We start from the raw sequence: 22,283 nt of genomic DNA on the forward strand, positions 1-22,283 counted from the left end.
AAGAATATACAAACCATTACAGACTGTATCAGGGGATCACTCTTACCCGAAGCCGACGCACCAAGGGGTGCCAATTGGATCCTCTGGCCAGCTGATCCCACTTCTTTCTTGAGAAAGGAAGGCATGTATCCCGTCTGGTTGTAAGTGGTGTAGCTCCCAAGGTTTCCTGCTAATGCATTGGGAGTTTCAGTCAGAAGGGGGCCTTTTAAGGTACTGTAGAGAGACTGAAATGCTGTGCTAGGAGCTGCGGTGGTCCAGGCAGGATGCTACCAGTCATAGAAACTCTCTCTCAGTCCCTGGGCAGCCCAGAAGTGCTATTTCATACCCCTGAGTTCTGTGATAGTGAATCATTTGCCTAAGCTCCCACAGTTGGTGAGAATCGAGCCAGTTTCTGAACCCTGGATACACTAGGCTTTTTGATGATACTACTACTTAGTGTGTGTGTGTGTGTGTGTGTGTGTGTGTGTGTGTGTGTGTTCGTGTGTGCTCACGTTTGTACTTGTCTTGCTACCATAGGGGTTTTAGGTTCTGAACTCGGAGGAAAGCTCTTTCATAGACTCTGGCAGTCAATAATTCTCATCGGTGTGAGCTTCACCATTGTCACTGTTAGCAAAGATCAGTCTGAAGGCAGCACAGGATGGGCTGATGGGGGATCTAAGGCAGAACCAGTCATGAGGTCACTGCTGTACTGGAAACGAGAGATTAAGGTTGGAAGCAAGCAGATACAGGGCTGGAGACAGAGCAGACAGGTTTACAGAAGAAGCGATACATCCTCTGTATTTGTAGCCTGACTGGATGGCATGCTTTAGGCAGCAATATGGGAGAAGAATCAGGTTTGTGGGGAGGGGGTGTGGAGGATGTTCAGGTCGGGATGCGGAAGTTGGCTGGCTTGGAGATAAGTGATGTTCGGAGTTGCTGGTACTGCAGCAGTGGCTTGGAGGGGATAATGCAGAAGGACCCAGGGACATGGATGGGCCCCAGAACAGACCCCAAGGAGCATCAGCATCAAGAAAGGAAGGCGCAGAGCTCTGTGAGGGGGAAGATACACGGGCGGGTGGGTGGGCACAAAGCACAGCAAAGGAACTGCTCGGGAGGCAGAGAGGTCTGATGTGCTCAGCTCTGCCCTGGGGATATGGTACCTGAGCGGGAGCAGGACACAGCAGGAGCTGCTTCAGTGACTCACTGACAGGCTATGACAAAGCCTAGTAAATGAGGAGGGGGTTAAGGGATGGAAGCAGAGGGTCCCTGCAAGGCATAAGCATAAGCAAGCCTCACTATTCGGGGGGAGGGGGAGGCAAGGCAGACTTGTCCGCTAGAGAGCACAGGGTTCTGGGTGTTTTTGCGAGTTTTCAAACCCATCCTGTTTTTGTCAGCGGACAGTTAGGGATGAAGTGTACTTTCCACGGATTCCTTCTCTCTCTTGGGACTAAGGACGGATGCTCTTGAAACAACAAAGGTCAAAGAGCAGCTTCATCACCAGACACTGGAGGATGTGGTATCCTGTAACTGTCACATCTGTGCAACTCTTAACACTAACGTATTTATGCAAGAACAGTGGCCTGCCCTGACTGGCTTTCTCGCTGTCAGTATTCACTGTGAATCACTAATCCATCTGTTACTTGAAAAGGCTAGTCTGAAACTATTTAGCCTTAGCTGAGGGTGACCTTGAACTCCTGATTCTCCTGCTTCTGCTCGCCTGGGTGCTGGGATGACAGGTGTGAGCCACTACACCTGGTTTACGCAGTGCTGGGACTTGAACCTGAGGCTTCACGTACACTAGACAGGCTGAGCTACTTAGCCTCAAAAGTCTTGGAAAGAAGTTCAAAGTCGTGATCACAGCCAGTGGCCACTTTAGAGTACCTTATTCCTTGTTCACTTTCTCTTCCCCATGGTAAACTCCGTAACTACTGAAGGACAGACGTGCTAGGCATTTCTACTATTAGTTCTTCCACCCTATAGATGGAACCTGGCTTAAATAACTAAAGGTATTAGAGGTCATTTACTAGGCATCTGTAGATACAATGCTGTCCTATTTTCAAACGACTTCACTAAGAATAAAAGGAGCTGGCAATCACGGTCAATGATTTTGGCTTATTACTTGAAGTGCTTGTTTGCTGCGGAGTTTTAGGCTGAAAGCTGGTCATTGGCTTTGGTGTGGAAACCACTAATGTCGCTCCCCCAGGAAATATACCACTGCCTTTAATATTGACTTTCATTTCAATTACTGGGAATATGTAAGACATGAGCATCGGATTTTTGTTTTCTCAAAATCCTAGGAATACTGATCACAAAGCAAGAAACGATTCCTTATTTTCAGTAGAATTTTTTTTGTGATTTCTAGAAGTTGTCATAACTAATTTATAGCATAATTATGAAGATAGGCGTAGAACATTTCCCAAGGAAGGAAGGACAGTGCTACGGATTGCCATGAAAAGCCGCTCTTCCCACCAGCCCTGCCTTCACTCCAAAGCAGGTCACCCTGGCCCTCTGAGAGGCTGAGGCTGAGGCTGGGTAGAGAACGAGTGAGCCAACGCAAGCAGCTCCTTTCCAGAGCCCAGACTTTACCTTGTGGGTCCTCTAGCGGCTCGGCAGACTTCCCAGTGCATGACAGGTTTTCAATCGGTTTAATTATGCTGTCTTCTAAAAGAAGGCGCGTGAAAGGCAGAGCCGCAGGGAGAGTGTTAGGGTGGGGCAGGGGGGAGAGGAGTTAGATCGTTAGTAGAAAGATCCAGAAGGAGCTCACGATGAGAAATGTCTCCAGGTGTTGGCACAGCTTCCCTGTCATACTGACTGTCAGTTACAACACTCAAAGCTATGGCGCCACCATTTGAACCAGTCTGCATAACTGGCGGCCTCTGGGAATATTATCTAGAAACTGCTGAGCCAAAATGGATTACGGAGGTGTAGTTGGGTGCTCCAGTCTTGTTAAATCGGCAAGCTGAGTTCTCAGAGGGGTTGAAGAACTTCTGTGAAGTCTATACGCTAAGCCAGGTGGTGGTGGCACACACCTTTAACCCCAGCACTTGGGAATCAGAGGCAGAGAGATCTCTGAGTTCAAGGCCAGCCTGGTCTACAGAGCAAGTTTCTGGACAGCCAGAGCTGCATGGAGAACTCCTGCCTTGAAAAAAAAACAAAAAGCGAAAAGAAAGAAAGAAAGAAAGAAAGAAAGAAAGAAAGAAAGAAAGAAAGAAAGAAAGAAAGAAAGAAAGGAAGGAAGGAAGGAAGGANAAGGAAGGAAGGAAGGAAGGAAGGAAAGAAAGAAAGAAAGAAAGAAAGAAAGAAAGAAAGAAAGAAAGAAAGAAAGAAAGAAAGAAAGAAAGAAACTAAAATTACCCCCAAACTTAAAACCCAAAACACATCTGTGTGGAGGATTCTATGATGGACATGTCTAACTAGAACTGCCAGACTGTGGAGAGTTAGGATGTTACAATCCAGAGCCAATGATCTTTGTCTCTTTTTAGTTCATTTAAAAGCCATTTATTGCCCACTTCCAGTATCTGACCTTATATCCTTTGCATTTAACAAAACCCATAAAATGTATTCTTATCAGATCACAAGTGTCTACCAACCCAAAAGCTAAGATGTCATGAGATCTATTGCAGAACCATCTCCCACCTCCTGAGATACACACACACACACACACACACACACACACACACACACACACACACTGGGGTCCCTCCAATTTATTTGACAATTGCCTTGAAGTGTGAAGTATGAATTTTTTTTCCCATAATTGATAAACCTCACATACCGACTTTTAGCTTAGAATGTGTTACCCAGGGCAACCTGAATTCCCAGCCATGGTTACCCATACATGGATCAAGAATAAGCTCCTCCCTCCTGCGCCTGAAGTGAGAGTTGGGTTTTATAGGAGCAAATCCAGGATGCTGACATGGTGTCAGAGAGCTTACTGGATGGCACATGCGCTGTAACCACCACCACCACATCTGTCCAACCCAGGACTCACATTTTTAATAACTCAATGCTTCACACAGTTCTCAATTGAAATCTAAAATTTTTCATCATTATAGATATTATAAAACAAATTTATCTGTCTTTTAAATGGAATCTGAATATCCTTATGAGTTAAGAGTCTGTTGGCGTGGGTGGAAGAGCACATGAACTAGCACCTTTCCACAGGTAAACATTTCACACTCACCCCTCACCCCTAAATCATACTCTAGCTTCCAAATTTTATGCAAATAGAACTGAAGGCTTAAAACTATAAACCCATCACTCAAAAACTGTGTCTGTTAGGGAAAAAATGTAGATTTCTATAACTGCAGTAAGTACATTTTCCAATATTACTAAATTATAATGATTTGTTGCATATAACTAATAAACAGGATACATATTATACACTTTGATTACCAGGCATGGAAGGTAGGTATTGTTGGGAGCACAGTCTAACGGGGTGAGTCCTGTTAAGCTGTCCATGTGCCAGCAGGTGAGTGTTGGGCACAGGAGTTTCTGAGGCTCAGCTAGAGCACTCTTGTCTTGATTTCCATTTGTGTAGACAGAAGCCTGGGAAACCCTTATCAGTGTGACTGCTTGGCTGAGAATCATTTTGTTACTATTCTCTGCACTCCAGATTTATGGACCACACATATGTAGTAATTTATGACAACCTTTTTGAATTTACTGCCCACACGCAGTTCAGTGAGATCCTCTTTTAGTCTTCTAAATGCTAAAACCTGGAAACCCCCTGACTTTGTGGTGTGAGGTAACCCAGTCTTTGCGTGTAGCCCAGGCTGGCCTGAAACGCTTGGTCTTTCCAGCAATTCTCAATGTATCCAACTGTCCCTTTGACTGACACCTTGGACAAGTTTACGTTTGGAGTCAACTTAGCGAATGAGAAGTCCTTTCTGCTTGGGAGGTGGGGAAACTCAGGGTAGGCTCTCTAAGAAGGCAGAGCCACTTAGGAAGGACCCTGGTGGCAGATGAGGGGCTGACAAATTGAAAAAATATCTGTGCTCAAGAATTTTTTTCAGATAATTTTTGTGTGATCTGTGTCTCCTCTAGGGCCACACAGATCTCCACAGGATGATGTGCCTGCGGTATATTTACAACCAAACATCAGACATTGAAAGGTAGGTGACGCGAATCTGTTACCTGCGTTACTTCTCTTGAAAGAAAGGTCCGCACCCATGGATCCCAGCGACTTAGGAAAGAGCTGATTATTCCAAGAGTGTGAGTTTATATCCTTGCCTCCAGCTACCAAAGACACGTTCTTGGGGTTCACACCTGAGAAGAACAAAGCAGTAGAGTATGAAATTGAGCTGGAGAGAAGATGCATGCTTCCATGCAGCCTAGATATACATATATACATACATACATACATACATGTACACACACACATACATACGCACACATACGGGGGTGGGGAGAGAGAAGATGGTACCCTAATTTGGCCCTGGGCTCCACATGTGCACACACAGGCACCTGCACCTGTACCTACACACACATGGACATGCACCATACATACAAAAGGAAAAGTGAGTGAGTGAGATTGGGAAGCTACACTGTAGTGCACATAGTGTCCCTAAGTGTTGTTCAATAAAGAATGGCTTATGAATATTCCAACTGTTTGGTTAATGAAGCCATGGCAATGATCTTAAATGGGTATTTTTTTGGTCTTAAAACTTTCTATGTATAAAGGCAGGCATATATTATAAAGGCAGAACTTGGGCGGCACAGGCAGGTAGATGGCTCTAAGTTTTGTGCTAGACTGGTCTACAAAGCAAATTCCAGGCCACTTATGGCTACACAGAGAAACCAAAACCAAACAACCATTCTATTTATATATTTAAATATTTTTAACAAAAAAAAATGGCACTCTGATTAAACTGCATTTTACAGCCTATAGGATACCTTGAATCATCTAGAATTTAATCTAGATTTCAGGGGGGAAACCCCCATGTTTTTGTTTGCCTTTTATTTGCCGTATTATAATAGAACTGTGTGTGTGTATGTGTGTGTGTGTATGTATGTGTGTGTGCGTGTGTGTTTGGTATATAATGGAATGGTTTCTCTCTTCCTTTTCTTCTCTTCAAATCCTCCAATATTCCCTCTTTTACTTTTTCAAATTCATGATCTTTTTCTCATTAATTGTTACATGCATATATGTACATGTGTACATTTGTGTGTTCCACTCTCTCAGTCTGTATACGGTTACTCCGATGTACGTATGCGGGCCTGACCATTTGGTATAGCGTAACCAGTTGGTGTACTTTTCCCTGAAGAAGGCCATTTCTCCCCTCTCAACAATCCTCAGTCGCCTGTAGTTCTTTGGCCGAGGCCTCAAGGTTATCTGCCTGACCCCCTAACCCACTTTTGGCATGTCTGCCTGACCCCCTAACCCACTTTGCCATGTCTGCCTGACCCCCTAACCCACTTTTGCCATGTCTGCCTGACCCTCTAGCCCACTTTTGGCATGTCTGCCTGACCCCCTAACCCATTTTGCCATGTCTGTGGATGGCTTTGCTTAGCTTATGTTTAGGCAGCCTTGCTGGTGAGACTTTATGGGTATAGCTTCTGACATTCCTAGGAGACACAGTCTCATGGCAAACCCCTTGGTCCTCTGCCTCTTACAATCTTTCTGCCCCCTCTTCCACAATGTCCCCTGAGCTTTAGGCATGGGAGTTGTGTTGTAGATGTAGCCACTGGAACTGGGCTCCACAGCTGTGAATTCTGACTAGATGTGGCTTTCTGTAATGGTCTCTGTCTCTTGCAAAGAGAAGTTTCCTTGAGGAGGGCACACTTATTTGAGGGTATAAGGACAAACACGTAGAGTGTAATTAGAGATAATGCTGGTTTAGAAAAGTGGGGATTGTAGGTTCTCCTCCATGATGTCACTAGCCCTGGGCATGTATTTTTCTTAAAGTGAAGATATCCACTATTGAAGGTAACTATCTTAATTCGAGTTCCTAAGACAAATATTCTAGGAAACAGGTCCATCCTAGAATTGTAAATTATGAGTGGATGAGCCTCGATTGGACATCATGTGCCAACCAGGGAGAGGCAGACATGCGGTTTGATAAGTAATGCTACATTGTTACATACGGATCTCTTGCCTCAGTGATGTTTTTAAGAAGTCAGTTAGCAAACACTAACACTGACTGCGTACATACCATGTGCCAGAGCATGAGGGAGGGTGGAGAACACGACAGACCAGCTCTGCCCTTTGGCTCTCACCATCTAACCCAGAGGGCGACACGTATAATTCACTGCATAATTGGTAGTGCCCAGCTGCTTTGTAAAATACGGTCAATAACAGAAGCGATGGACTCTTTCTCTTAAGAAAAGCAATTTTGGGCCAGAGAGACGGCTCAGTGGGTAAATGTGCTTGCCAACTAAATCTGGAGATCTGAACTTCATCCCCATGGTGGAGGGATAGGACCCACAAGCAATCCCCTGACCTCTGCGTGCATATGGACACACACTCTAAAAATCACAGGAGTAAGAAAACCAATTTTAAGCTAGACCATGATCACGATCAGGTTTGGTGGTGTGCTCCTGGGTGACATCAGTGTCACCCGAGGACTTAAACAGGGAGGGAGCTAAGAGATGCATAGCACAGACTCAGCAAGAACACTCGGCCGAGAGGGGGTAGGGAGCAGGCTCTGTGGTCATTTGTTAAAATGGATCAAAGGGGGCTAACGCGGGAATCTCAGAAGGGCAGCAAGGAGGATGGCGAGAGCTCAGATGGGAGAGAGGAGGTTCCACTGAGCACGATTTGTAAAGTGCCGTGGAACGAGTCGTTCTGGTGTCCAGCAGTGGTGACACTGGATCCTGAAGGGAGTCCCAGTTTTAGGGTGAGTCCAGAAGGCACCACAGAGAGACTGAGCGGCTGTTAGTGTTCTCACTACATCTTTATCTGCAGTAACCCTGATACCTTGCAGTAATTAAGTGCTTAAGGCTTATAGAGTGGGTCAGGTGACCATGGTCCCATTCTGAGCAATTCATAGACCGTCAAGGCCTGACTTCAAGTGCATACACTGATCTATGGCAGGTCATACCCACAACACTTGCATTTCTTTCCCTCAAGGCCATTGCTATAGATCTATCAGTCCTCGTACGACGTCTGGCTTTCTTGCAAACATATGGTATCCATATGAACCCTGTAATCCTGAGGGTTGCTCTAAGACTTCTCATATACTTGGATTTAGGGTTAAAAAGTAGGCTCTTCATGTATTATTCTTTCTTAGTCCTATAATATTCAATTATAAGAATAGCTATGGAAGCCAGGCATAGCATGAATTTAACCCCAGCACTCAGGAGGCAGAGGCAGGTGGATCTCTTAAGTGTGAGGCTGGCATGGTCTACAGAGGGAGTTTCAGGACAGTCGGGAGCTACATGGAGAACCCCCGTATTAAAAACAAAACAAAACAAAACAAAAAATCATGAGTCAATATAAGCAGCAACAACGGCTTTCTCTTGTAGTCACTGTTTGCTAATTCAGAGTTGCTGGTTCATAACCCATAATCAATAAATGTTTGTCCAAATGCCTCAACTTAGCCCAGCCTCACCCAGCTTGAGGGAAGATCTTCAGGACAGAGTCTAGCCTGATCCAGGCTCAGGTTTAGTCAGAAACAATTCTTTGGCCACTTCAAGTCCACTTTTCAGATCTCATTTGCAGCCATACTACCCATGTGAAGTAACCTGTAGAGTCTGTTAGGTCTGGCGGCTTGAGATAGATCCTTAAAGGCCACATTGGGAAGTGGATCCATGAAAATGGGGGTGGCTGAGCTCCATCAGAGAACAGGGGCCCTTTCATACATGGGACAAATGAAATACCAGTTTGCTAAACTTGTCGTTCTTTCTACTGTTTTCAGCAGTATTCACCGTGGGTCTGTGTTCCGGAACGGCTGTCACCTCCATACTCTTGCTGTCAGCCTGAGATGTTCATGGGTTCAATGCTAAGCTTTACGAAGCTGCTGGTGCCTAAAGATTCCCAGCGTGCTCCTTTCTAAGGCAGAAACCTCCATGCTTCCTTCCAGCTCCTCTCACTTCCTTCACCGCCCACCTCACCCCTCCTCTCTGGAATCATCAGTGTCTACATCTGCACGGGATCACGTCCACCTTCGTGCAAACCCACCAATTCCTCTCCTGTGTCTTCACCCAGGCTTACCTATCAGCAAGGCCCACTGTCCACCACCACATCGGCAGCATACCTACTTCTACCTCTGCTGTCTCTACTCTGGACACATGCAGTATCACCCAGCCTTGTTGTCTATTTGAGTCTCTAGCCTGTTCTTTCCAGCCGCCAGAAGCTTGTAAGTAAATCCATACAGCACGCCATTTAGGAAACAATATATTCTTTAAATTTATACTTGTAATAGGGTGCCCAGTTGCTTTAATAAAATTGAGCACGTAATAAATGCAACTCTTTGGCCAAGCTTTGGGGAAGCAGAATTATCATCCTTATGGCAACAGGCACAGCTGCTAAAGAATCCTGGGACTCTGTTTTTACTTTCCTCGTTGCCCTCTTTTTATAGATACCAAGGCCCTTTACTCTGCCCTAGCAATACTCTGGTTAGCAGCAAACACTTGTTGTCTTGAACCAGGGTATCAAATGGCTCAGGCTGGCCGGGAATTCCCAGTCCCCCTGCTCCTCCCTTCTGAGTACTGGGACTCAGTGGTAAATCTTCTTTACTTACCTGGAAGGTATCTTGACTGTTTCAAATAGTACTGCTTAGCCGTTGAAGCAGTTGACAAGTTTGGATCAGATTTTAAGGAAACAGATGCATGTAAATTCCTATTTTCCCCCTTAAAGTGGTTGCAGACTGGAAGTCCTGAATCTGGAAACCTTGGAGGTCAACACAAAGCACCAATCAATGCAGGAAAATCACTTGTCCCCCACCCCATCTCCTTCAGTGATTCAAACAAGTTGATGTAAAACCATGAGTCCTTTTGTTGTTGGGAATTTCTAAATGATAACATCTACCATATCTCTGCCAGCATAGGGAGTCATTTCTGACATTAGACAGGTTGTGGCAGAACCTCTAGAGCAGTTTATGGGTATGTTATCCAGTTTGCCTTTTCTGGCATTGCTGCAGTCATGGATTCACAATGCTGGAGGACTGTACAGCAGCCGCATCCATCTCTACCTGTTGCTAAAATCATTTCTTTTTCTTTTTCTTTTTTTTTTTCTTTTTTGGTTTTTCGAGACAGGGTTTCTCTGTGTAGCCCTGGCTGTCCTGGAATTCACTCTGTAGACCAGGCTGGCCTCGAACTCAGAAATCCGCCTGCTTCTGCCTCCCGAGTGCTGGGATTAAAGGCGTGCGCCACGACGCCCGGCCTGCTAAAATCATTTCTAAGAAGGCTTTTTTGGGCAGGACTCTGGCTGCCCACTCTGGAGTAGCCCTTGATAAGGCAACACTGTTTTACTGGGGATGGGTCACTGGCTTCTTGCCCTTCCTCTTATTGTGCTGTAGTTTTACCAATCATGGAAGCTCTACTCAGAACCTGCCGCCCACCCACTTCTCTCCCTGAGGACTGAGCTAGGCTCCTGGACATACAAGACAAACACTCTACATGGAGCTACACCTCCAGTTCCTTTTTCATTTGGAGAAAAGATGCCCCTTAAGTTGCCCAGGTTGGTACTGAAATTGTGGTCCTTAATCCTCTGAAGTAACTGAAATTACATGGTGTGCTACATGGAGACTGTGTGTGTGTGGTTGTTGTTATTGTAGCTATTATTACTTTAGGGTGTGGCTTTTTGAACTCACTATGTAGGTAAGTGGCCTTCAAGTCCTGATCCCTGATGCCCTTGTCCCATTTCTCAAGTGCTGGTATTATAGGCAAGTGTCACCATGCCTGGGTTTTTTGTTTGTTTCTTTCTTTCTTTTTTTTTTTTTTTTGTTTTGTTTTTTCGAGACAGGATTTCTCTGTATAGCCCTGGCTGACCTGGAGCTCACTTTGTAGACCAGGCTGGTCTTGAACTCAGAAATCCACCTGCCTCTGCCTCCCGAGTGCTGGGATTAAAGGTGTGCACCACCACGCCCAGCTTGTTTCTTTTTTTGAGACCAGATATCAACTGTATAATCCAGGCTGGCCTTAAGCTTTTGTATCTTTCTTTCTCAGACTCCAAGTTAGCTGGGACTCTAGGTGTCAGCAATATGTCCTATAGGTTTGCTCCTTAGAGGAAGGATGTGGAGGGAGCGCCAACAGAGCCTCTGGAGTTTCCCGTGCCAGGGTTCTCATGTTCTCCATGTTTAGCACCTCAGAAGTATATCCGAGGACCACACAAGACCTGGCATGGCGGAGTAGTGTGGTTCCTGCCTAGCAGGATTGAATGCCGGTCTTCCTAAGGTCGAGTGCTGTAGGGAAGAGAATGTTTTCGACTACACTGGGTAGAAGCCGAGCGTGTCATTGTATTTAATAGGCAAAGTGAAGCTGATGTGCAGCAAGACACATTTCCCTGGTGAATGTGCAACCTCACCGAAATGGAGACTCCTTCTTCTTCTTCTCCTTGCAGGCATCCATGCTTGGCTTCTTGGAGTGGGAGGCTCCTAAGTCGTCCTCAATGTCGTCACAGCTGTCTCCAGACTTGAAGACTGTCTGACCCCACCGTCTCCGGGCTCCCTTATGGCCCAGAGTGCTGACTGGATTCTGTGGTGAAAAGCAAAGTCAGCCAGCAGTCTTAAACTACCTAAGATTCCCTTGAGCAATTACATCGGGCAGTAAGTTCTCAAGGGTCTTTCCCTTTACAGTCAAGTGTTACTTAGTGACAGGACATGTTCTGAGCAATGCATCCCCAGGTAACTGTCACTGGGTGGACATCATAGAATGCACTCACAAGAACCTAGATGCTCTAGCCGACTAGAGTGGCTTTTGTTCACGGGCAACAAATGTGTTCCACACACTAATATACAGAATACTGTTAACTGTAGAGGGATGGTTGCCATTTGTGTATCTAAATATATGTAAACATAGATGAGGTACTGTGAAGAGGCTGGGGACATAGGTTAATGATGGGGAGCAGAAGTAACATGCACAAGAGCCTGGATCTGACTCAGCTACCTGGTACTTCTTCCCCCAGCCCCACCCCCAAATAGAGGAAAAGGCAGAGAGAACTTGAAATAGCTAGCTACCTCCACAGTCAAGAATAGAAAGTGAATAAATACACGCATGCCTACAGGCTGCTCAGCTCCCATTCTCTTTTAAAAATATTGTACAGGACCCAAACTCAAAGACTAGTACCATTCAGTGTTGGGCTGGCTCTTCCTGCATCAATGAAATTACTGAAGATAATTCTCTACGGACATACCTGAAAGCCTACTGGCTCTAGGCAGTCGCCCATGGAGACCTCCATTCCAGGTGACTCCACATTATGTCATACTGACAGTTCAAACTAACCAGCACTGGGTACTTGTGGTCCGAGGTTCTGGGTTGGCCCCTCATAGGTAGAATCTAGAAAACTGAGACTTGGCTGTGAGCTTCCCTGCCCTTCTTCTCAAGTGGAAATAGCCTTATGGAGGACACTGAGATTGGCATGTCCCTGTGTCTTTCAAGCTTTCCTCTCTAAAGTGCATGGGCCACCTTATAGCCAATGCATAAAAGCCACTGTGGAGGGGATGGCACTAGGAGACAGGGACACTCTGGTATCTTCAGCTGCATGCTGAAGAGGGCTTATTTAGTGAGAAGGTTCAACACTCTGAGGTGACCATCAGGGCTTCCCGTTTGTGAGAAAATATTCTATTGTTTAAGCCACAGGGGTCAGGCTTCTGTCATTACTGAATGTTATTCCAGCGAACACAAAAAGGAAAAGGACATCAATGACTTTAAAAGATGGGGCCTCTGAGATGGCTGGCTGGGCTGAAAATCCTGACAAACTGAGTTCCATTCCAGGTATTGCAAGATGGGAAGAGAGAACGGGTTCCTGTGGGTTGCCCTGGAAACTCCACATGAATACCCTCCCCCACAGGAAAAGCAAAACACATGTACTATGAATTTTAAGATTTAAGTCTAATTGTCATAGAACAGCATCCCTATTAACAGGAATAAGGAATGAGGAAGAAGCTGAGGCGTAGGATAGACTGTGAGTTGGTTTCCTATAAGCTGATGAGAAGGTGGTATAGCCATGTGAACTGAAGTACACAAAAGCAGTTCACAATAAGGAAAGGAGCTTGGAAGGATGGCCCCCTGTGCTGTGGACTTGAGCATGCAGGAAGAACGGCTTAGGCATGCACAGAGCTGCTGACACTGGATGGGAATGGCAGGAAAGGACACCTGCCAGCCTCTGCACTGTCATATACTCTGTCAAGAGGAACGTTTTCACAAACAGAATTAAGCATGGTATGAATAAGAACCAATGATCTGGATGCATGGAGTCAGCGGAAGATGATGTTTGGCTAAGCATGGGCCTTTCTCAGCTGGACTGCCCTTTAGCATGAAACTGAATGCTGATCCCTGCTGAGCCATGTCAGCACCTACAGAATGATCCTGCGAGTTTGGGAAGCAAAGGGGGGCAGGCAGCTAACAAGTAATGCCTTTGAAAAACAAAGCAAACATTTGTAGTTCATGTCAATACTTTGTCATAGAACTAGGGCAAAGATTTGGGGAATTGGTAGCTCATATAAGCCAGCATTTTTCACAAATATGACTCCATGTGATGTGGTAGACAGTCCATGCGAGCACCAGTCAAACCAGTGTCACGGGTTTTCACGATGCCCCCCAACAATGCAATGATCAGAGGCCAGTGGAAGTGGAAGTGGATCAGTGCATAGTTAATAACTTATGAGTGATCAGCAGATCAATGCCAATCTAGAAGGTTATAGCTGCTGCCTAAGAGCACCCTGCTTTTTTCTGTTTATCATGAAGATACAGGAATAAAATCAGACAACTAAATAAATCCACAGATGTCAGGATTGTTAGACCCAGGAGAGAAAACCAGCGTTCAAGAATAAGAAATCTGCCAGATAACGGGAGACCTTTAACTCTTTGAATCCTAGAGATGGAATAGGCAAGTAAAAGCATAGAATTTCAAAGCAGACTCAGAAAACTTCATGGCTAGCACACCCATCCCAGTTCTGCAATATGTTAGCTATATAAAGATGAGGGGCTACCTTGGTCTTGTTAACTTTATATGACCCAGCACAGGGGAAGGCCAGGGCCAAGTAGTGGGAGTGGGTGGGTAGGGGAGCAGGGGNGGGGGGGGGGTATAGGGAACTTTCGGTATAGCATTTGAAATGTAAATAAAGAAAATAATAATAAATAAAAAAAAGATGAGGGGCTAGATATTAGGTATTATAACTTGGTGAGTACACCCAGACTGAACACAGTGGGCAGTTCTTAATAAATATGAACAGTGCTCAGTAACTACAAATATCCTTTCCTTTTTTTTCCCCTCAGTGTACACCAGCCTCCAATGGCCTTCTGAAGGCAGAAGAGTGCCCTTTTGGTTTTGGAAGCCATTCATCCTGCTTTGCCCTCCCCCGCCCCCCCGGGCCCCGGTGTGTGCTGTCTGTCTCTCGTTCAGGTAGTGTCGTTCCGAGGGCCAGCAGAATGAGGAGGAAAATTAGTGGCCTGTCAGAACAAGTTACTTGCAGAGCATATGACGGAGTTGGGGATGTTTTACCCAGAGAGTAGATGGTACAAGGGCTGTTTTTAAATACCTGTAGAGAACCACACCCTCCTTTCTGTTATATGCCTTAGAGACCACATTCTCCTTTGTTACACACCATAGAGCCCACATTCTTCCTTCTGTTACATACCATATAGACCACATTCTCCTTTGTTACACACCATAGAGCCCACATTCTTCCTTCTGTTACATACTATATAGACCACATTCTCCTTTGTTACACACCATAGAGCCCACATTCTTCCTTGTTACATACTATATAGACCACATTCTCCTTTGTTACACACCATAGAGCCCACATTCTTCCTTCTGTTACATACCATATAGACCACATTCTCCTTTCTGTTACACGCCATAGAGCCCACACTCTCCCTTATGGTACACGCCATAGAGACCACACTCTCCTTTCTGACACATACTATAGAGAGCCACAGTCTCTAATATTCAGAGCTGGATGAAGACTCTTCTGGACCTTGGAGGCTATTCATTTATCCAGCAAATATTAAAAATCTACCCCATGGCAGACACCTTCTAGATTCTAGAGTTATGGTGATAAACCAAACAGACATATTTTTGACTTCTCAGAGCTTGCTCTCCAGTAGAAGGGGGAAATGTTAGGCAAGAACACAAGAAAGAGACATCGGCAGTATGCAAGGTTGGGCTTGGTATTAGTGGGAGTTGGTTGGGGGCAATGGGGAGGCATACAAAGATGGGAAGAGTCGTTGGGGATGGATCGGGAATTAGATGAAGTGTGTGAAAGGAACTGTGTGGGAAAAGTCCAATACCAATCAATAGTCAGCCATGAAAACATACACATAGACTAACATCCTACAGACCACACAGATTGAATTTATATACAGGGGAACATGCGTGCACGCGCGCGTGCGCGCGCACACACACACACACACACACACACCTATAATTAAAAAAAATGACAAAAGACCAAGGAAGCTTTGAAGGGAGAGAAGTTCCAGAAGGAGAAAATAATGTGATAATATAATCTCAAGAAATTTAAATTACATTAAAATAATATTGCCAGTCTGTTTGTGTTTATTATTAGTGAAAACCAGTGTGGAATTCTTGGGAAAATCCTTAATATTTAGGATTGGTACTCTAGAGTGTCTAATTCCTACTAGGAATTCTTCAATGACACCTGCGGCATACGGATGTTACTCCTTTATTCTGGAAGTTTCTGCTCACCATCTTAAAATATTACCTCATCTCTTACCAAACAAACGTCAACCAAAGAAAGCAGGGGCTTTGACCTGGGACAAGCTCCACACAGACTCCATTGTTAGAACTGCTCCGGCAATCTGATGGGTGAGTCTTGGCCACTACTTACCCAGACTGCACCAGGCCGTGTCATCTAAAGCGTCCTCTTGGCTACTCACCACTGGTAAGGTTTTGACGATACTTGGAAACATTGTTTGTGGTGGTTTCTGGTGACCCTGCTGCTTTGGGGGTGGGTGAGTCACTGTGTTCTGTGGTGGCTGAATAGTCTGCAGTGGTTGGTGGCCCTGTTTTGGCTGGGGCTGCCGGACGGGCTGATCAAGTATGTTTGGCAAAGGCTTAGGATCCCGTTCAGAGGAAGATGGCTTTGGCTCCAGAGGCTGCAGCTGCTTGTGTAAAGTCTGTTTTGTATCCAGATGGTGTGCGGAAGGGCCCAGTACCTGACCGACTTGGAAATATGGGTGTTTCAATGCCTGGAAAAGTGTAGAAACACCGTACAGAAGGTCACATTACGTTAACGAGTAGCTAATCAGACTGTTTCCAAGTTTAAATTGTGTGCATCCTTAACATAGGGCAAAACGATCACTACTAACAGTGGTCTTCCTGATGGGGATTGAACTTGTGGTTTCAGACATGCTAACCTGCATTGACAAGTGCCAAGCATGTAGGATCTCTGTAGGAGACCAGGTTGCGCAAAGCTGAGGACCTGTGGGCAGAAGACAAACTTCCCAGGAGAAAGTCTGAGAATGAAGCAACACATGAAAGAAACACACGGCTAAATCCAGGTGTGCACTGTCTCTGGGGCTTTGTCTCATCCCTTTTTGAAATAAACCAACTTGTAATACTGCTACAGGCAAGGTGAACAAATGGGGAATTTTTCTCTAGCCAAATTATAAACAACTCCATGTGGGTTCTAGGGCTTGACCTTGGCGGCATCCCCAAATACCCTAGGCTTGCTGAGCTATCTCGCTGGCCCCTGAGGACATCAGCGAAGACTTTAACCTGCTGAGCCATCTCGCTGGCCCCTTATGTTGCTTTCATGGCTACAGTTTCCTCATCATGATATAAAGTATTTATTCACGCTGTTGGTCTTAATGACTTGGTTCTTAAGTAGCTGTGCACAGTCTCTTGTGATTTCTTCCTATGCCAGCACTGTCCCTGTGGTGATTTTATTACCTCTCAGGGTAACTGCTCCCCAACCTCTGTTCTCCGGTTACCTGTTTATGTTCAAATATGCCTGTATTCATCTTTTTCTTTTGTTTTTCGTAGCTGGTCTTTTTTATGGTTGTTGTTGTTTATGGGTTTTTTTATTTTCTTTGGTTTTGGTTTTTTAAAATAGGGTTTCTCTGGGTAGCCTTGCCTGTCCTGGAATTCACTCTGTAGACCAGGTTGGCCTCAAACTCACAAAGATCTGCCTGTCTGTGCCTCCTAAGTGCTAGGACTAGAGGTGTCCACCACCGCTGCCTGGTTTGTAGCTGGTCTTTAGAAAACACATATGCTATTTTATTTTTAATGAGGGGGGTTAAGTTTTACATGGAATTTATATTAAATTTAAATAATAGAACACAATTTATCATCATTGTTTGTTGTTAAATCTCTGGCACACAAAGGGATAGCATTTTAAAGGCCACAAAGTGCCACAATGCTACCCTCTTGTGGGAGTCAGAGGATTAACTCTTCTGAAGTCTGAATTTCCTGATTCTTGTCCCAGTGAACAAGAATCCTAGCCCTCAACCAAAGAAGTCTACTGTGTGCCACCCAGACCAAGCGCATGCCGGACCTGAGGCATTAACCTTAGTGGTTTTGTCCTCTCTGGCTTGTTGGGGTCACGTGACACCATTATGCAGTGACTCTGCAATATGCCTCGCTCTTGCTTGTTGCATATAGTGGGTGTCTTGGGCTTTAGCACTGACTGATCTTGGAAAACATTGGTTGAGAACTGATGCCTTTGTAGAATTGCAAAACTTTATAAATATAGAGATTGGAGAGATGGCTCAGTGGTTAAGGGCACTGGCTGCTCTTGTAGAAGACCTGAGTTTGGTTTCCGGGCCCTACATGGTGGCTCACAATCACCTATGTTTCCAATTCCAGGGAGATCCGGTGCCATCTACCGGCCTCTTGGGTTCCTGTACACACATGGCGCACATCCATACTTAGGCACATAAATAATTTGTAAAAAACACTCACAAGTTTAACACGCTGCCCGCGGGCGCACCGCCATACCTGGCTTGCGGTTGGTCGCTTCTTTGGATCCCAGTTCAGCATCTCTGTCATGAGCTGGATGGCCTCACTACTCGCATTGGGAATGAGGGTTTTGAGGTTGATGGGGATGCACTGGGGAAAGCGGAAGTTCATGGAGGATGCAAGCTGGTATCCTTCCGGCCAGTCACTCTGTTAAAGGATAGACATGGAGAGAAAGCTGGTTTTTGTAATTGATGTAGTACCTCAGGAATGACATGGATTCACGTGGGAAACTTTCAATGTTGAGTCAGAAATAAATGTGAAATACCAGACCCTTTAGAGAAAGGACATGAATCTGAGAGGGGGTAAAACCAAAATAGCATATCTGTACATTTCTTCTTTTTCTTTCTTTCTTTCTTTCTTTCTTTCTTTCTTTCTTTCTTTCTTTCTTTCTTTCTTTCTTTCTTTCTTTCCTTTCTCTCTCTCTCTCTCTCTCTCTCTCTCTCTCTCTCTCTCTCTCTCTCTTTCTTTCTTTCTTTCTATTTTTGGTTGGTCGAGACAGGGTTTCTCTGTGTAGCCCTGGCTGTCCTGGAACTCACTCTATAGACCAGGCTGGTCTCGAACTCAGAAATCTGCCTGCTTCTGCCTCCCAAGTGCTGGAATTAAAGGCCAGTGCCACCACTGCCCAGCTATATAAATTTCAAAATAGCAAACTCCTCCTGGCTTTCAGTCTCAGTGGCACTGTGGTGACGATAAGTACAAAAGATTTCCAAAGAGGCTGCTTCCCTTGAAGATTCCCACGACACATCAGAGCAAGTCCAACGTTAAAACATTGGTGGGAAGAGAAGAAAAGGAGAGTCAGCTTCATGCTTCAGCATCTGCCTTCTCCTGCCTGCCGTAAGGCCAGGGCTGGCTTAGTTACACAGTTGTGCTTAGTAATTGCATCTTAGAAGGTAGGGTCTAAAGAGAAAGAAAAGAAAAGAAAAAAAAAAAAAGAAGGTAGGGTCTACCCCAAAGGTAATGGTCATGGGGAGGTGCTCAGAATTCAGGAGAGCAAATATCATAGCAGAGACATAAATGGAAAAAAAGCTAAGGGAAAAAAAAAAGGTCTAAGGCTCCAGGGTTTAATGAATGGGACAGAGGGCATTCACAGATCAAGCAGGAAAGTCTTGGAGTCACAGATATCAGCCCAAATTTAAATTCCAGGCAGACTGTCCCCTTAAATGTTTTTTTAAAGGACAAGCAAACACCTTTTCCCCCATTTGAATCTGAGTGGGATGCTGACATGCTGCAATCTTTATTGTTCCCCAATAAAAATGTAATATTTGTAAGAAAACCACTGAAGTATAAAGGTATTTGAAACTGAAAATATCACACACCTTTGCTAAAGTAAGAAATAAAAAAATGCAAAAAGCAAAGTAGCAAGTGAGGGACCACTCAGAGAAGCCAGGCTCCTCGGGGACCAGGGTACTTACTTTCTTGGGAGTCCCTAACACTTGGCAGATTTTAAAGATCTCATCAACTTCACTTGTCCCTGGGAAAAGCGGTCTAAATGTATATAACTCTGCCATTATACTTCCCACGGCCCACACGTCAATGGGAGAGCTGTACACCGAAGACCTTAGTAAGACTTCAGGAGCCCGGTACCTGTGAAAGCAGAAAACAGTACAGAAAACGCTGTTCTGAGTGTGACGTCACAGGACAGTGGACAGCCGAATCAAGTGTTGGCCCACAGTTTCCAAGCAAGGCCCAAGGACAAAACACCTTCTGTGTACCAGGGATGCTGGGTGAGACACCTAGTTCCTGACCATGGTTAGTGGGGCTGGCTAGAAATGTAGAGAAAATATGACACAATTCCATTCTGTGTGTGTGTGCGCGCGCGTGCGCGCGTGCGTTTCTGAGATAGGGTTCCTCAGTGTAACCCTGGCTACCCTGGAACTCACTGTGTAGACCAGGCTGACCTTGTGTACATATAGTGTTTTCTACATTCACTAACTTTTCAAATGCATACCCTGCCTGGGGCCCTGGTGTGTTCTGGTCTGCACTATGCCAGCGATGATGGCCGCTTGTGCTAGACAACAAAGGCCAGTGAGTATTTTGTATATGTTCATTGGCTTCTCTTGATAAACAGAAAGTACCATTTTTTAAAACTAAAAGTATATATATTTTTTTGATTTTGAAGACTGTTGTTGGGATATTTCCTTCAAACATAGATATACATATAGTATACATATAGATATATAGATAGATATAATACATTCCCTCCTCACTGATCCTAATCTCCTATCTCTTCATATATTATTTTGTTTATAATAATATATCACCATAAGATGTATATATACACTTGATTTTACAAATATACATGCAGGAAAACGCACTTAAGCCCACAACTTGCTAAATTTTCCACAAATAGGACACATTCACAGGTCCAACAACCAGATCAAGAAATGCATGCTACAGGTACCTCAAAGGCTCATTCCATCACCACTGTGACGTAAACCCACAGCTTTCCCTAGCCTCGCACTTTAAACACATGGCTGCATTCAGTAGGTCTTTTTCCGTGTGGCCTCTCACTCTCAGCATGGCCTCTGAGAAGTACCATGGTGCCGTATGCCATGGTTGACTGCCCCTTTCTCCTGCTAAATAGCCTTCCCTTTGAGTGGGATGCCCGAAGGGCAACTGGGACTGTGACACCGATTTCGGTAGCTCATACCATCTAGCTTGTTTGTGTCTTGGCTCTCCTGGGGTAGAGACTTCTCTCTGCTTTGTTCATGGCCTTATACTCCTCATGTCTACCCTAACGTTTAGCACATAGTAGGTATTCAGTGTTATTAGAAGGTTGAGTGAAATAGTTTTTCCTTCTTTTGTTTTACTAGTGGAATAGCTGCAAGCCACTCTTCTCGCTCTGTAAAGGACATAAAATGTCTACATTGTGTTTTAAATACCCAATATGGACCCTCTGGAAAGATAATTAACTGTTCAACATAGGAAAACTTTGACATAAATGGTACCATCGGGTAGACACATAGTCCGTATATGGTGGCTGTGATCTTAATTCTCTTGCAAGTCCAAAATCAGCAATCTTCACCAGCTCTGGGCCCATGCAGAGCAAGTTTTCCGGTTTCATGTCCCTGTGAAAAAAGCCTGTGCAAGCAAGAGAGAAAACCACACGAAATAATCATGTTTATCATCATCATCGTGCAACACATTGCTTTATATAATATAACCAAGTCCTTCTATTAGCAGTGCAGGGTTAGGGGAGGAACCACTTTCTGGGAAAGAAGTAAAGGGGTGTAGGAACTTGCTTGCAAAATAATTAGCAGAAGGTTCACATGGCATGTAAGATCATTAAAAATAACTGCTCATTTGACTTGTTTTTTTTTTTTTAAATAACTGCAAGTTCTTTATCAACATTCATTTTCATTTATTTATTTATTTATTTATTTATTTATTTATTTATTTATTTATTTAAGTACACAGTTGCTAGCTTCAGACACTCCAGAAGAGGGCATCAGATCTCCTTATAGATGGTTGTGAGCCACCATGTGGNTGCTGGGAATTGAATTCAGGACTTCTGGAAGAGCAGTCGGTGCTCTTAACCTCTGAGCCACCTCTCCAGCCCCTTGACTTGTATTTTTAATTTTTGACGTCAGTGGGTGTGTACAAGGAATAGATACTGACACACTGTGACTGTCCCCTGGAACTTCTACGACCATATGGAATTTGGAGGCATTGTCATCACTACTGTGTGACAGACACGAAGGAAGAGACGCAGATAGAAGCTTGGCTTCAGTCAATGTAGTTGGTCTCCTTACTGCTATCATACCGAGGCTTAATGCGAGATTCCCTGAGGTTAATCACATATTTGAAAAGTTCATTGGACAAAAGAGCTCCATGCATTTGAACTAATCCCCTCATTTATTTAACAGTTCACTTTCCCCTGGTGGCTAAGTCTTTGAAAAAGCCAATAATGAAAGTGCTCATTATTACTGAGTCTATTTAAAGTAGATGGTAGGTTTCAGATACTAGTGGGCGGCCCAGCGGGAATGGGGCACGGTTAAGGAAACCATGAAGTCTTTCTTTGTGAGTCAGCTTTAAGGGGATTCTTCCCTGAAGTGGGCTCAGGCGCTGGCTTCTGAAAACCCCACCAGGGAGAAGAACTGTGGTTTGTAACAAAGGTCTTTTGTGGAGGTTTGAGACCCAGCCCTCTGGTTGTCAACTTTTTTTTTTTTTTTTTTTGAGACAGGATTTCTCTGTATAGCCCTGGCTGTCCTGGAACTCA

The 22,283-nt window shown here is 44.7% G+C and overlaps 1 protein-coding gene across 4 annotated transcripts in view; it reads right to left on the reverse strand.

Moving 5' to 3' along the window:
• Positions 1-22,283, reverse strand: part of Mak (male germ cell associated kinase) — a 49,610-nt gene that overhangs the window by 8,261 nt on the left and 19,066 nt on the right. Inside the window, exons 6-14 of one of the 4 annotated variants that reach the window (XM_021215736.1) lie at positions 21,013-21,145; positions 19,477-19,648; positions 18,044-18,211; positions 15,982-16,293; positions 11,447-11,616; positions 9,663-9,811; positions 5,116-5,247; positions 2,566-2,640; positions 47-166 (exon numbers count right to left, since the gene is read on the reverse strand). In XM_021215736.1, coding sequence (XP_021071395.1) covers positions 47-166; positions 2,566-2,640; positions 5,116-5,247; positions 9,663-9,811; positions 11,447-11,616; positions 15,982-16,293; positions 18,044-18,211; positions 19,477-19,648; positions 21,013-21,145 — 1,431 coding nt within the window. The remainder of the gene's footprint in view (positions 1-46; positions 167-2,565; positions 2,641-5,115; positions 5,248-9,662; positions 9,812-11,446; positions 11,617-15,981; positions 16,294-18,043; positions 18,212-19,476; positions 19,649-21,012; positions 21,146-22,283) is intronic. The other 3 variants (XM_021215739.2, XM_021215741.1, XM_021215740.2) reach the window with 3 other exon arrangements.

The sequence above is a fragment of the Mus pahari genome, chromosome 16, assembly GCF_900095145.1.
Source record: "Mus pahari chromosome 16, PAHARI_EIJ_v1.1, whole genome shotgun sequence".
NCBI classification, from domain to species: domain Eukaryota; kingdom Metazoa; phylum Chordata; class Mammalia; order Rodentia; family Muridae; genus Mus; species Mus pahari.